The 16,245-nt window shown below is 39.2% G+C and overlaps 1 protein-coding gene across 1 annotated transcript; it reads left to right on the top strand.

The window, feature by feature from the left end:
* The first annotated feature begins 272 nt into the window (after positions 1-272).
* si:ch211-13f8.1 lies at positions 273-15,504 on the top strand. The gene is made up of 10 exons (XM_024262420.2): positions 273-856; positions 1,396-2,569; positions 5,232-5,304; positions 8,250-8,399; positions 8,909-10,059; positions 12,351-12,498; positions 12,750-12,969; positions 14,327-14,439; positions 14,525-14,715; positions 14,796-15,504. Exons 1-10 carry the CDS (start codon positions 842-844, stop codon positions 14,987-14,989), a joined length of 3,429 nt encoding a protein of 1,142 aa, XP_024118188.1. The 5' UTR covers positions 273-841; the 3' UTR covers positions 14,990-15,504.
* The last annotated feature ends 741 nt before the right edge of the window (positions 15,505-16,245 follow it).

Genomic DNA, 16,245 nt, shown 5'->3' with positions numbered 1-16,245 from the left:
TTATAAATAAAACCCAAACTACATGATCTGTAAGAAATAAATAGAAGGAAAGAGACATAATTACTCTAAATGAAATAAGAACAGTGTAAAAAAAAAGCAAAATTATGGAACACGAAATGATAAAAATACTTTAATTAAAAGTCAAATTATAAAAAATAATGTTAAAAATAAAGCATACTGTATGTGAATGAAAATTGAAAAAATAATGCAATAAAAAGTGGATGAGGTTAAATTAAGGCTAATAGCACCTTTAACATTCCTATTGTGTTGGAAAAAGAGGTAGAGATTATCTGTTTCTTTTGGGGACTACATCTCTGGTTTATGCCTTCTTTGGCTTTACATTGCTATGTTTTTTTACTAAATGTAAATCATATTTTCTTCTATTATAAGGTAATCAATTCCATTTTGTCGCTCCCTAAATGCACAGGACGCGGTGTTATCTCTGCACTTATGTAACACACAGAGCATCAGTCGGTTCCTGAGTCAAGGGCGAAATTAAAGCAAGCATTTTTGAAATCCATTTTTTCCCCCGTTGTTAATCCCAGTGATTTCTGAAGGGATTACCGGACCAATCATGATAGAGGGAACGCGGCTCGCCTGACGCTGCTCGGATTGGATGATGGGCGCACAGAGTGACTGGAAACAACAGCCACCTTTGGACCTGCAGGAGATGCTCTGAGAAAGCTTACTTTTGTTTACATTCTCGATTCGGAATACAACCTCTTTTTCTGCTTTTGCATCCTTTCTTTCTTTCTTTTTTTTATCCTTCCATCGTCCCTCATGCTGGAAACAGACCCGATCCTGCGGGTTGCAACGTCTGCATGGCTGCTCGGTGCAGGTTATGTTAACATGGAAGGTAACTTGAATTTGTGCAGCTGCTCCTTTCTTCATGTTAACTTTTTCTTTACGCTCATAACTGGAAGTGTGTTTTTTTTAACAACCTCATTTAGGTATATTTTTTTATTAAAATATCGGTTGTTTACACTTGAAAATAAAGGCAGATATGTCACATTGGCTTTGCATAATTCTCTATGAATGAGATTTGCTTAACGCTCTTATGCGTGGATGAGTTTTTATGGGTGATTTCATTGCCTCCTTCTGTTCTTTTGACTGCACAAGTGACAGAATTTTAAGTCTTAAATAACTTAGGCTGCTTGTAAAAGAAATAGACCACATATTGTATTCCTTAGGCTTGAAAGGTCTCAGTAGCAGACAGCAGTTGCTTATTCTCATTCTAAAGGATTATCCTGTGCCCTGCAAAGTAATCACTGGATAAGGCAACGTGACTGAATCCACAATACATATCTGCCCCCAGTGTAAGGAGCAGGAGACAGTAAAGGTATCAGTGTTGGAACGCTGATTTTTGAAAGCTGACATATTTTTCTTTTTTTTCAGACTCTGTCTGGATCTTTTTCCCATGACCAGCAAATGGAGGAAGAAAAAGCAGCTACTGAAAAAAAATTCAGCCCCGTACCTGCAGGACTTCCCATTAACTGGGGGCTCATTACCGGCCCGGTTCCGGAACCAGTTTTCTCCACTTCGTCCTTCAACACGTCGCTCCCTCCTCAGAGTTCAGCCGTGCACGCGTTACAGACGAAGGTGAAGTCCCTTACTCAAAGGAAGACAAGAGGGAGAGACCGAGAGAAGGACAGGGAAAGGCTGAGCCCATCGGAACAAAGTCAATCGGAAGTTTTTGTGCGGCACCGAGTCAGAGAGAGAGAACAGCTGTCTGTGCCGGCTCCTTCATGGCAGTCAGGGGTCAAGAAGCACTTGAGCAGCAGTGATGAAGACGAGGAGGTAGAGGTGCAGGTCAGGCTACAGATCCACAGTCCACCAGTCGATGTACAAAGAGAGCGTCTGGAAGAAGATAGTAAAAATGACAAATCCAACAAAAATGAGCACCAGAGTGGTTGCCAGGAAGGACGGTCTCGTAGTTTCAAGAAGAGCGCCAGTCTGGAGAGTATTCTCTCAGACAACTCAAGAAGTAAGAAAAACCCATCGCCTCCTCCACCATCAGCTTTGCTCTCCTCTTCCTCAGCTTCCAACAACTCTGCTTCCACTTCAAACTTGTCCTCAGCTAAACACTGGGCACCTCCAAAGGGCTTCTGGAGAGTGGCACGTCCAGAAACCCTGCTCCTCAGTGGCGTTGGCTCTGACAGCATACCACCAAAGGACTACACTCAGATAGAAGAACATAAGGAGCATCAGAGGAAGTCAGAATCTGAACCGACCAGCGGAAAGGAAGCCAGAGGTGGGTCGGATACCATCAACACGCCATCAGAACTGAAACAATCAGGGAGTGGGGAGTGCTACCTGGACAGGTGGGAGCAAAAGGAGGCAGATGTGGTTGAACCCGCCAAAGAACTGTGCAACTCAGACTCCTGGGAGAGCATCACTTCTCTACCCTCTCAGAGCGGAGTGCTCTGTGCTGATTTGAAGCTTCGGGTGAAGGAGAGGGCCTACGCCAAGTTGAGGGAACGACAACAAAACTGCAGGGAGGAACAAGATCAGTGTGGAGGAGAAAGTGTGGGCTACTGTGGAGACTTCACATACAGAGTGGACTATAAAGGTACATTTGTCAATGCTCTAGTGTACTTTGCCCATGGTTGAAGGACTCTCCCTACCCCTACATTTAGCCCTCCAAACGGGGAGTCATGGAAAAATAGCGTCACTTTAATTCAATGATGTCACCAACAGTTGCGGGTCAGCTAGCGTTAGCAGTCAGCACTCGAATATACCTAAAAACAGCATTTTTATAACTTTAAAAAGGTCATGCAACAACTAAAGCTGTGTTTATACTTCAAAGTGATCGGTATGCACATCCACAATCATGCAGTCTAGTTCACACTAATGTCGACTGGTTTTCAGGCGATGTGATCGTCTCCAGCGTTTATTTTTAACGGGAAGAACATCTTCCTCACACTCTTGCTGCGCCTGTGAATGCGCAGACACATGAAAGGTGGAGAAGGAAGTGATGTGGTCCTCCACTAAATAGAGTTAGGCAAAAAAAACGACGAAAAATAAATACAAATTTAAAAAAGGGCGAATTTTATTCTGGAATGCTGCAAGATATAAAACATAAGAAATATCTTTCCAGTGACTTGCTTTTCTATTTAGATGTCCGCTTACTTCAGTAAGTTTTCATAATATTCAAAGATATTTTTCTGCGTAGTCATGTACTTATTACATTGGGGCGATTGCACACTGGGTGTAAATTCCAGTTGCGTGTGACATTCAACAGCGACTGGAGAGATTCTGCTCCGATGGCCGTGCGACCACTTCACTTGACGAATTGCTTGGAAGTGTAAACCAGCCTAAAAAATCATTACTTACATTTAAATAGAAACTTCTGTGCTTCAGAGCACACCCACATGAAGTAAAACGCTTCTCCTCCGCGGCACAGCGCGATGCGGTTTACCCTAGTAACGGAGGGTTTTGTACAAAAATTACAAAAATATTTTTGACCCCACTCTCAAACAAATGCCCCTTCAAATGGAGGGGTAGGGAGAAGAGAAGAATTTGGATTGGTTTGTTAGTTAAAGTTTCACTTCAATCATCTTTTGATCTATTGTTCACAGTGTTCCTTTAATTATGATTATGCAGTTTTTAGCCAAAATAAAATAAAAAAAAAACGATGTAGTTGTAGCATGTCGTTCACTAGAAATTGGCTTCTGAGTTGTAGGTGGGCATCCAGTAACCCCACCCCCAATTCCGCTCCCCGCTACCAAGAGCTATTAGTTTTCCTGCTAGCTTACACCTCCAAACTAACATTAGCAACGCAACAAAATGGCGAGCAACTTCACAGTTTTGAGCCAGATGCCAGCTCAGTTCACCATGGTAGTCATGTGACACACGTTCAGAAACACGTGTTTAGCATACGGTGTTCACAACGGACTGTCGCTACCAGATTCTAGTGCATATTTGCCTCCTACAGTTGGAAGAGGGTTTACGCAAAATGTCCAAAAGGTGCAAATCTTGCTCCAGTTTTTTCTTTCACAGCTCTATTCCAATAAATGAAGGACTTGATTTCAGATTATTTTTTACCATTGATTTTCTCCTTCATGATCAATGTTCAAACAGTCGCTATCCATGCGTCACTACCAAATCCAAGTCCCTAATTGGTCATAGTTTGACCTGTGTTTATGCTCATTTTATACGTAGAGCCCAAAATTGCAGAAATTTGCATATGAGCACATGAACGCGAAACTTTTGTACACGGCAGTCGTGTATTTAGGCGCGTTTACAAAGACTTTCAATGGAAGTGACTAAAGTAGCTTGAGTGGATGCAAACAGGGAGCTTGTGGTCACAGAATATTTTCCTACATCACAATAAAATCTTTTCAGACCTCAGTTTTTTGTCTGCTTCTGTTTCATAACAATTCAAGTTAAGATATACTAAGAAAAACAATTTTTTGCTCAATTTTCTCTTTATATGTCCTTCATCCTCAAAAGAAAATGTTAAAAACACCAAAAACATCATTTTAATCACAATGGGTCTTTAAGTACTTATAGAGGAAACATTTTTGGTCATTTTAAATGTTCAAAAACGATCTCAAGTGCCATTAAAACAGTAAATCAGCTGGATTAATAGCTAGAGTATTGCTATGATACACACAAAGGTGTGCATGTGTAGAACAGTTAGAATGTTAGGCTTTGCAGGGATCATTTATTTATTGAAAGTTCATTTATTTCCTTCATGTGAGGGATTTTCCAGCTGTTATGATTTAGAGTTTGCTGTCAATCCATCCAAGATGATGTGTTTAAGGACAACATGTAACCTGGCAGGTTCCCAGCAGCGAGCAGATGTTAGATGTGCACATGTGCGTGAGCTTGTTGCTATTATTAGCAGACTGAGCAGTGGGGGAAGTGCCCCTACATTTGAATCCATGTCTGAGCCCTAATGGAGGGCTTTGTATGCAGGCTGGATGACAGATTATGTATTTTCCCTTTTTTTGTTTATCATTTTTCATGCCAGTGTCTGTTGGGCTCAATGTGATGAACTGTATTTGTTAGATCAAAGTCTGTTTAGTTGTTGCAGAGCTATTTTTTTTTAATAATTCAATAAATGAAATATTTAATTGGGGAGGCTTAACCAAGATAATTGAGTGAATCTATGTGCATTAGGCTTTAAAAAAATCCCTAAGTAGTTTAATTACCAAGAAATCCTGTTTCATGTTGACATTTAAACATTAGCATCAGCTCACAAGACAAATCTTGTGTTTTGGTGTCAGTTTCAGGAAGCCAAAGTGTTTTGGACAACACCAACACTGCCTTTCTCGCTCAAGAACTTGAGCCCTATTTGAGGTAAGGAAATACATTTTCTCTTACATCAATTTTGCTCATATGAAAGTAATGTTTAGCATATTTTCATCAAATAAATGTGGGACTCCTAAACATGTAATGAACACATTTCGTATCAATCAAAAAATGTCATAAAACTCTAATTTTAAAGTAAAATGTCCAAGAGACGGTTTCCCATTTTAAGTCATTTAGCTCATACTGTTGCACAAAACAACGTAAAAAAAATTGAACTACTAACTTGTCCAGGGAATTTCTATATCTTACGGTTCTAAATAGTTTTTATTCTGGCATTCCATGAGAAAAACATTGAAACATTTTAAATTGTTTCATCATTTTGGCAAACATGTCAGGATGTACAAAACCACAGTACTAGGATTGCTAGTAGGGCTAACTATAATTTTCAGAATCAATTCGATTCTAAATTTTTTTATTTTATCGATCCTCTCAATTCAATTTGATTCAATTCAATTTTGAGTTTACATGGTTTACAGATTTGGACACATTTGTTCAGAAATACCTTAATACTTAATATAGGTTTTTAAGATTTTCAAATTAATCCAATACAGTTCATGTACTGTAAAATTTATTGGTGAAATTATGATGAGATTATTAATACCATACAGTGTTACATGGATTCTCAAACGGAGAAACTCCAACAATTGTTCTGCCTCTCCTGGAGGGCGTTTCAGTTTGGCCACTAGGTGGCGATCGCGCTATAGCGTTACACTTTACTCCAGAAGACGAAGAAGAAATATGAGCAAAAATCTGAGCTTTGGACTACAAATGGTTATTTAAAAAACGTTTCCTTAAAAGAGGGTTAGCATTAGCCGTCCTATGGGAAACCCCAATATACGTTAGCATCAAGCTATTATGCGATTACTTTTATTATCGATTATCAATTATTGATCTATTAAGCTTAGATTGATTCAGATCAATTAATCAGTTTTATCAACCCAGTCCTAATTGCTAGGATGTATCATCCTGTCTCTGTCTCAAAACTGGAATAAAAATCTTGATAATGCTAATTAATGTCATATTTTCCCTTCATTTTATTTTCCATCCGTAGATGATGCACTACAATTGAGTGTTATTTAGGTGTTGAAAGCATTTAAGTGATGTAGGAAAATTGGTCCTATTAGTTGTTTCTGCATTTGACCCACCTCCTGGGGGAGTGGTGAGCTGCAGACACAGCCGCGCTCAGAAACCATTTGGAGGTTTAAAACCCCCAATCCTACAATCAAGTAGGGAAGCACTGGATCCCAGTTTTAAAGTCTTTGGTATGATTCAGCCTGGATCCATTTTTTTTGTTTATCTGATGCTCTCGTGTGTTTTTCGAGTCGATTCCAACACCACATGAACATGGTTTTTCTCTAAGTTTGAGTCTTTCCCTGATGTACATCATTCCATCAGTGCAATTGGCACTAAAATGAGAGAAAACAATTACAATTTTAAATAAAAACTCCAAAAACTTTATTTTAAAGTAATTTTTAATCAAAATTAATCATGTTTTCATCCAGATTTTGTGTAATTTCTTTCTTTTATGAGGCGAATTACAAAACACTCCATGTCTCTGCTCCTGATCCAATCCTGTCAAAGTCAGAGCCTTCATGGCCTAAAAGTCTAGTTTGCCTACTTCCGCTGTAAAAAAAATATTTGTTTTAATTTAACAACATAAAGTTTTTTTGCAAATGGAGATTTTTGGAATGTAGCATTATTTTCATGTGAAAAGTAATGCATGACACAGTGCAGACAAAGATAAAGTAATTTTAGAATTAAACTGCAATGCAACAAGTTAACCCTATTTAACCATTTGTATCATATTTGATACATATAATTTTGAGACCTCTGTCTCACTAACATTATAAAAACCTTCCTTAAAACCCCATTGTATATGACTTAGTCTATGTTTTCTGCCATGCAGTGCATTATCATTCCACTAGGGGCAGTAGAAGGACTTTTCTTGCTCATTTCAAAATGGCTGCCCCCATGACTACTCAAAACTACTTTTGGCGGGAAAAGGTTTCGCTAATTTTCTCAACTTTAGGTTGAGACTAGCTAACCTCTTGTTATTCTTTTTTTAAATAACTACTTGCTGTATTGAAAAAATGCTAATTTTGTTGATAATTAATTATTTATAATACAGTTCCACCAAGTTAAAAATGCTTGGATCAAATTTGAGACAATGGATAAATAAGGGGCTTTTTTTCCCCTCAACAATATTTTTTGACAAGTCACATGTTGTATCAGGATTGTTAATAAATATTAATAAAAAACTTCAATTCTTTGTTGTGGTGGGCTTTAAAGGGTTAATGCCTTATTCTTTGCATTTTCAATTAATTACTATTTCAATTTTTGTCTAATCTGGCGTTGTAAATGAGAAAATTACTTGATAATAACCAAATAAAATTGGTAAAGATCAAGATTTTGCTTTTATATCTAAAATGTTTTATATCCTTTAAGTTCTGTTGTGTTTTTTGTGGGTCTAAGAGGAGTTTTAATCTGTTGAAACACAGTTGTCTGTTAGTCTTCACTGGCAGGAGAGAATGAATCACACTCAGTCCATTACATGGATAATCCACGTGGATGTTGTATCATGCTATCTTTATCACAGGACCAGAGGATAAAGGCAGGGACAGACCATGGAGCACAATGCAGAGCAGCTTAGAGAGATGGATGACGTTTCTCTGTCCTGCTCACCAGCAGAACCACGCCCAGGTCCATCTCGCTGACATTACATAAGACAGCTTAGGAAGATGCAGCTTGATTCATTCTAAGTCAATCTTTAGGAAATATAATGCTACTGGATATGGATCAACAGAGACCAGGCTCTTCCTATTTAACACCCAAGCACTGTATAATTTAGAATGAATCATATCGTTCCCTGATATGTTAGATTCTAGTCATCAAAGTGGCATTTTTTTTTTTAATCTGCTAATTAATAATTTCAGGTCACTTCTTGTAATTGGGGATGAACTACCTCTAAGCCCGAGACATGAGGAGGCCAAGCGTCTTCTGGAGCGTGCGAGGCTCAAAGCTCGCTCCAGTCACATCAGAGGCGATCGGCCCAGACGCTCCCATTCGGATCAGAGGACCTCCGTGTAAGTTGCACAGCAATTCACGTTTTCATGACTTCGGTTTCTCTTAAAGTTCAGATTTCATCTTTTATATTCCTCTTCAATTGAAAAAAAGTTTCTTTTTTTTCTCTGTTTTGTCGTTTTGCTGCACTTCATCAATTGGATTGAGGATTTTTTTATTCTTATAATTACATCCAAAAATTTTCCATGAAAAAAAAGAAAGCATTTGTAGTTTTTATGTAACAAGACATTTATAATCCCCTTTTTATAAACAGGAAGCCTTTCTTTAATTTAGGATTAAGAGTACTTGCAGAGGATTTTACAATAATTTCAACAAAACAAATCTGACGGTAAATCTTTGATTATGACATAATCTGAAAAAAAAAAAGATTACAGAGAGAGCAGGTTTATATGTCAGATGTTAAAGTTGCCCGATGCTTAGATGTATTTAGTTTTTCCTCTCTGAAATCACCAGTTGCACCAACTGACACAAAACAAAGCAGTTTTACACATTTCTTGCACATTCTTTGCAGCAAAAAACACCAGAGTGAATCATCAAGTCCAACCAAAGTACAAAAAGCTGTTCAAACCAAAGAGGATCTTTCAACCCAGACCGTCCTGGGCCCCTTCCTTGTCCCTATGCAGAGAGAAACTTCCCCCACCGACCAACCAGGCCGCACCAGGCGTCACGGCTGTTCGCCGACGCGTGTACGCTTCGAGGACGAATCCGAGAAAGAAGCAGAGTCTCGCTATTTGGACAGAGTGAAACAGCGAGGACGGCCAGGGATGCCAAAGTCCAAGAATAAGGATACCAACACAGATTCCAGCAGTAGTGGTTCAGAGAAGAGCAGAGGTCACAGAAGCGTCTCCATGCCCCCTCCTTCCAAGCAAAATGAGGTGGTAAAAAGTGAGGAAACGGTTGTCAAAGAAATAATAGTGCTGGTAAAGAAATGTGAGGCGTGTGGTTCAGTCGTCAGAGAACCGCAGCCTCCGTCCACAGTAGATCCACAGAACAGTGAGCCGCCGCAGGCTGGCAGCACCGAGGACGCACGGGGAAAGGCCTCTCCTCGCTGGGTGCTTTCAAACAAACCAGACACGAGCACTCGTCCCAAAGCTTCACTCACCGTCACGTTTGCTGGGGCTTACGTGTTGGGGGAAAGCAAAGAGGTTAGCTCGGGGTGGAAGTCTTCTGGCTTTGGCAAACTCAGGAGAAGGAGCAGGAAAGGAGAAAGTAGGCTGGAGTCGGGTCACGGCCCTTACGGCCCATCGTGGGCTCAGCGACGCAACTCAAATCCAAGGAACAGAGTCAACTTGAGCAGAAGCGTTTCATTCGCACCTGGCAGTCCCATGACTCTGGAGCCACACTCACAGCCGCCCTCGGGGGAACTGAGGGAGTCCCCTACCCCATCGTTGCCCATAAAGTCGGCCCTGAAGTCCAGCTCCCGGAACCGTTCTGCTGCAGGGCAGTCCACGGTTCAGTTTCAGATGTCATCAAATCAGGGAGACGGTGGATCGCCGCCTCTACTGGACTCTTCAGAGACGTCTGCGTCCCTGAGCCAAGGGGGGGCAACGTCAGGCAACCAAGTACCCTGTGCCAGACCCACCACTCTGAGATACTCTCCAGCTAGAATCCCTGCAGATCTACCATCGGCCGAGCTCTGGGAAAACACTCCAGATGCAGCAGGTGATGTGAAGGCATAATTCCTCCCATTTTTAATTTTTGTCATGAAGATGTGAAACATTTAAAATTATTTGTGTAATGCATGTAAAATATACGGGCTGCACGGTGGCGCAGTGGTTAGCGCTCTTGCCTCACAGCGAGAAGGCCCCGGTTCGACTCCCGGCTGGGACCTTTCTGTGTGGAGTTTGCATGTTCTCCCCGTGCATGCGTGGGTTTTCACCGGGGACTCCGGCTTCCTCCCACCGTCCAAAAACATGCTTCATAGGTTCATTGGTGACTCTAAATTGTCCCTAGGTGTGAATGTGAGAGTGGATGTGTGTGTGATTGAGGCCCTGCGACAGACTGGCGACCTGTCCAGGGTGTACCCCGCCTTCGCCCATCAGTAGCCGGGATAGGCTCCAGCACCCCCGCGACCCCGAAAGGGACGAAGCGGTCTGGAAGATGAATGAATGAATGAATGTAAAATATACAAAATAGCAAACTGGAATAGATGGAAGTTCATTGATTCATCATAAACTTGAAGTTACAGCTCAGGTTAACATGGAGCAATTCAGAGTTAAATTTATGATTCCAGTTAACATGGACATTTAATGATCAAAAACATATTTTCAAAGAAGAAAGGGGGAAAATATGGCTGATATGGAGATGAAGTAGCCAAAAGTTTTCATGAGTGGCGGACTTATGAGGGAAAAAAAGAAAACAAATGTAAAGTAATTTCTATGCCGTTATTATTTAACTATGTTACAAAGAATCCAAAATAACATAGCATTGCTCATCTGGAAGTGTTTGATCCTCCCCCGCCCTTCTGGAATATTCCGTCAACAGCAACTTAGAGACAAGACAGAAAATTTTGGGCTATTTTTGAATTCCCACCCTAATCCCTATAAAAGCTACATGGTGCAGGACTATCTGGTGCCCTGAATTTTAAAAGGAATTCGTATGCTCACTACTTTTCTTTTTCTAAACGGCGGATATGACATTAACAATCATCAAACCTAATCAAAGCTAGCATTTTACAACATCTATTTTTTTAATGAAACCCTTGATGGTTTATTTAGAAAATTATATTTAAACACTTTTTTGGGGGCTAAAATTGCAAAGTGGTCTAGTGAGTGATCATCAATGCACACTGGCTTTTCGCAAAGACTTCTGGGAAATTTCTAGCGCACTCGATTTTCGGACCGCACTACAAAATAGTGAACGCATTAAATAGTGAAGGAATTCTGACGTTGCCTTTGAAGAGATTTTTTTTTAAAAAGCTGTAAGATGAAACATTTATGTCCAAGTGGTGGTAAAAATGATCATAATTCTTAGACCTTCGGTCTGCAGTCTGCAGCTCCAGAGCCACGTGTGGCTATTTTACCCCTCCATTATGGCTCTTTTATTAAAGAAAACTAAGAAAGTTCCTAATGTTAAAAAGTAACAGTAAAGTAAGAAGTTAGGAAGTAGTAAAGAGGGAAAAAAGTAAACTAACTCAAACTTTAACTCATTACAAACAGTTAAAGGACAATACGTATCACAAGTCGAACGACAACATTTTGACACATTTTTTACGTCCTGTCCTGAAAAAAAAAAAATCAGTCAACCAGTTTTAAAGCGCACTGGATTATTAAGATAATTTTCTATTTTTGAAAATAACTATTACATTTTAAATATGGCAGGGATCTCTTAATTAGCTCAGATTTCATTTTAGTTTGTTAGATTTACAGAAATGCACCAACAACAGTGCAATTAATTATTGTTATTTAATCACTGCTGACATTACACTGGCTACTAATACTCTTATTGCATTGAGATGATCTTATGTGACAGGGAGTCTTTTATTTTGAAAGGAACTTCTGTCAAAAGCAAAAAAAAGGCTAATTTCTTTTAATTTTTGTATTTTATTAATGAATAATGAACAACAGTTTATTTATGTTTATCATAGTGGTGAATACAGGATAGATATAAATCAGTGTCATATTTTTTAAAGGTTGAAGGAAGACTTTGTGGCTCGTTCTGGGTTGTAGTCAGTGAGAAATCAACTTGTAACCCCTGCAATAAAAGTAAATTAAAAAAATCAGGAACAAGAAAAAAAGAGGAAAGGAAAAAAACAGCAGAAAATGACCATTTTGAGGATATATTTTAATCGACCCCACTCGATAGTGTCCTGTGAGTTCCATCATTTAATAACCGCTCAATGTTATTGTTAGCTTGGCCCCAAACTACTAAATCCTTCTTACATAAATATATTTACATCACAAGAAAATAGTTGATATTATGAATGTTTTTACAATAACAGTTTTTATCTACAGGTCTGAGTGGAGATTCAGGTTTTGGTTCAGACAGTCGCTCCGTGCGAGGCCCGGGTTTGTCGAGGGCTGAGGATCTCAGAGCTGAACTGCTGCGAGCAGAGCATCTGAAAGCTGAGGCCTTATGGGAGGAGAACAGCGATGGTTCCAGGTGAGCCCATAGATAAAAGTCTTTTTGTGAATTAGATCCCATATCTTTGAGGTCCCATCAATGGATCTTTCAGTCAGGAGATTAAAATTGACCTTACAGTCCACAGGGTGTCGCTGTTTGAAAGACTATTTTAAACTGTAAAACACTGCCCCCTTTTGGTGATAAAAAGCAATGCACCTCACAGCATAAGAGAAGAGGAAAATAAAAGGTTTTCAGTTCCTAAATGTTACAATTCCCATGTGCTGTTTCAGAAAACTCGACGGGAGGCCGAAGCTGTTCCTGCGGCGCTTCTTCTCCTCCATCGGTCTGAACAGTGTTGGCAGACTGGTGAAAGGAGGTCGCTCCAGCAGCATGGAACAGCTCAGTATTCCTTCTGCCCCCCGAGCAAACTCAGCCTCACCGAGTCCTACACGCAGACCCCAGCCCTCCATTCGCATACAGAGGACACCGTCTCTGCAGACCCTACACACGGTGAGCCAGGCAACTATAAATGCCAAAAAGGTTGCAAAGACAATCCTGAGATTGTATCAAATGATTTAAACAGTCTCCTTTCACAAAGTATATGGAGCTAAATTCAATATTCTTTAAAACCCAAATAACACAAAATTAAAAAAATGTTGTTGTTTGATCAAAACGTATTTTAAATGTCTGAAACTTTTTGCTATTGAACATACATTTCCTGCATGACAAAAAGTTAAAGTGCAAACGTTCAAGTCATTAGGCCACAGGAGATAACTGGAGCTTCAATAGTGTTATAGCCATTTTATTCAAGCATAAGGACGTTTTTGATGCCTGTATTTAGCACAGTAAGATGGCGCTTTAAATGGGCTAGAACAGCGTTTTCTAAATGATAAAACTCTGTTTTATAGACCCGTCTTGGGACAACTTCAGACTATGATAGTACAGACAATACAGCCATTTTCTGATATCCAAATTCTCAGAGTCAGTGAATGCACCAGGTCTGAAGTTACAACCCTCGTTGATTTTGATTGGTCCTTTGAGTTAACCCCGCCCCAACGCTGCCAACATTTTGAAACTGAGGTTGTGTCCGAATTCCACCCCTAATCAGTAACTACTAAAAAACTATAAAGTGGATTTTAAAGGTAATTTGGACACGATGCTCACTACTTTTCATTTGTTTTTCTAAACACCGGATATGGCGTCACCACTTTCACAAAGTAAAAAATCAAATTAATACGGACATTTTACGACGTTTATTTATGACTCCACTGTGTTCTGATAGTGAAAATGTGGATGCTTTTTTCAAATATTACATTTTAACATGTTTTTTTTTTGTTTGAAATTGTTCGACTGCAATGCATTGTGGTCTATATTCGCTGATCTAGTGTGCATTGATCATTGACTGTAAAAATGTTCTTATATACAGTCAATGGCATCGATGCACGCTACTTTTTTGCAAAGAATTCTGGGAAATTTCAAGTGCACTAGATTTTGGAGTTATTCGGACAGCACTAGAAAATGGCGCTGTACTGTACAGTGATTGGGGGGGATTTGGAGACAACCTGAAATTTTCAGATTGGAAAACGAAAAATAAAGTTGAAAGTGAAAAAAAAGTTTTTAAATTGAAATTTCAAGATTTGAAATCTAAAAAAACAGAACATTTGAAGCTGAAAATAGTTACATTTATTTTAGAATGGCAAAAAGTTCTGGACATTTTACTTTTTTTTTGTTTAAACACCAATATTTTTTTAATTAGTTTTATTTGAGTTTTAAATAATATTGGCCCTAATTTAGCTCCATAAACGTTTTTTTTTTCTCCATACAAATACTCCTCTTAATTCTTACAATGCCACCCTCTTGCCACCAGGTGCTGCCACTGGCCCAGCTGCGGAAAGCCTCTTCTGTGCAAAGTTTAGAGAGAAGAACAGAACGGTCAACAATTCTTGGAGAGGTGCAGATACCATATGGTCTGGCACCCAGGTAAGAGTATGGAAACAGGAGTATTGACAAAGAAGGGGTATTTTAGTTTGACACAGAATTTGATTTTCAATATCTCCTTCTACAGCCCAGATAGCCCTCAGCTTGAGCTTCACAGGACTCTGAGTGTGGAGGACGTGCTCGTCACTAGAATAGTGCGCCCGCTGGGCCGTGTGACCCAGGCTTTTCCTGATGGCTCCCTCCTCCTGGAGCTCATTAAGCCACCAAATGGTCCTTTTGGTTTTGTGATTTCAAGAGGAAAAGGTCGTCCAGATACAGGTGACTTTTTAACTCTTTCACGTAAATACAAAAGACAGATTCTCTGAAACTAAAAAGTCTAAAAATTTTCACCCTTGTAGGTGTTTATGTTGAAAAAGTGGGCGATGGGAGTGGAGAGGGCCCGTATGTCGGCCTCCTCGGAGTCGGGGATGAAATCCTGCAGGTGAATGGAGAGGCGGTGGCTGGACTTAGTTTGGATCAAGTGACTCGACTCATGACTCGAGACAACACCGCTTCCCTGCGGATTCTGCCAGCTCGACGCAATCAGCGCTGAGAGGCGGGACAGATGCGTCTGTTGAGGACAAACTGAGCTGTTTGGCGGATGAACAGACGGAGAAAATTAATTTATTCTGTAAAACAGATCTGCAGGAAATAGTACAAGATGCACAAAAGGGTTAGGTATTGTTCAAACAAATCAGCAGAATTATTTAAAAATTGGTATTTCAGTGTGGAAAACGGTTATATGTGGAATTCAAACTCACTTTTGTGATTAAATTGAATCAAATTCATAACTTTTTTAAAGCTCTCGACATCATACTGCTGTTTTGACACATTTAAAACTGTAAAATCTTGCTTCTGTTGTAAAGTTTTGAAAAATAATGTATACCCTATCATAGTTATCATAGACTCCTTATATAAAAAAAGAGCTGTAAAATAAATCTTTTTTTGAAAAGGTTTAAATGTTGTTTTGCTTGACTTAAAGTAGTGTCCATGTTTGTTTGGCTATAGTTTTATTTTTCCAATGGCCTAACATGAGATTATTGCTTCAAAATAAAAAAAATAAATAAATAAAAAGAAGTCTGTTGCACATTTATGCACACAAAGTTACTGTTTTATTGAGCATCATTTATATAAAAAAATGCTTCAATTTTGAACTACTAAAGCAGGGCCCCTTTAAGTCACATATTCTGAAAATGTGATTTTCTTTCTTTAATTAAGCAAAAAAAGCTGCCAATATAATGGTCTTACCAAGAATTGTTATTTTGTAAAAAATTAAGACACTAAAACGTGTTTTCTGTAACAAATATGGTTTTAATTAAAAAAAAAACATCCTTGATAAGGAAGAAAATAAGTCATTTAAAAAAATAAGTGTCATTTTACTTTCTTATGATTCAGTTTTTGTAGTGTATTTTTTTTAATTACATTTCTTGATTGCATGTTTTAGGTGACCACATTTGTTCGATTGATCATGTGCCAATCTTGCAACAAAAAAAGGGGGGGGTGGTTGCTGCTTCACACGCGGATGAAAACGCAGGATGTAGGAGAATATTCGTGACTGATGTCCACAAAAGGCGCAAGAAGTCGTGACTGAGTGCAAAACATCCATCTATCCATCTATCCATCTATCCATCTATCCATCTATCTATCTATCTATCTATCTATCTATCTATCTATCTATCTATCTATCTATCTATCTATCTATCTATCTATCTATCTATCTGAATTAAATCTACAGGTTAAAACAAACATGGTGTCTAAAATCCGTTACGAGGGTGTCCCCGTTCAGATTAGGGCAGTCCCGACTGTGTC

The sequence above is a fragment of the Oryzias melastigma genome, unplaced genomic scaffold (assembly GCF_002922805.2).
Source record: "Oryzias melastigma strain HK-1 unplaced genomic scaffold, ASM292280v2 sc00306, whole genome shotgun sequence".
Lineage (NCBI taxonomy): Eukaryota > Metazoa > Chordata > Actinopteri > Beloniformes > Adrianichthyidae > Oryzias > Oryzias melastigma.
Note: the sequence above shows the minus strand (reverse complement) of the source record. Positions and strands in the feature narration are given on the sequence as shown.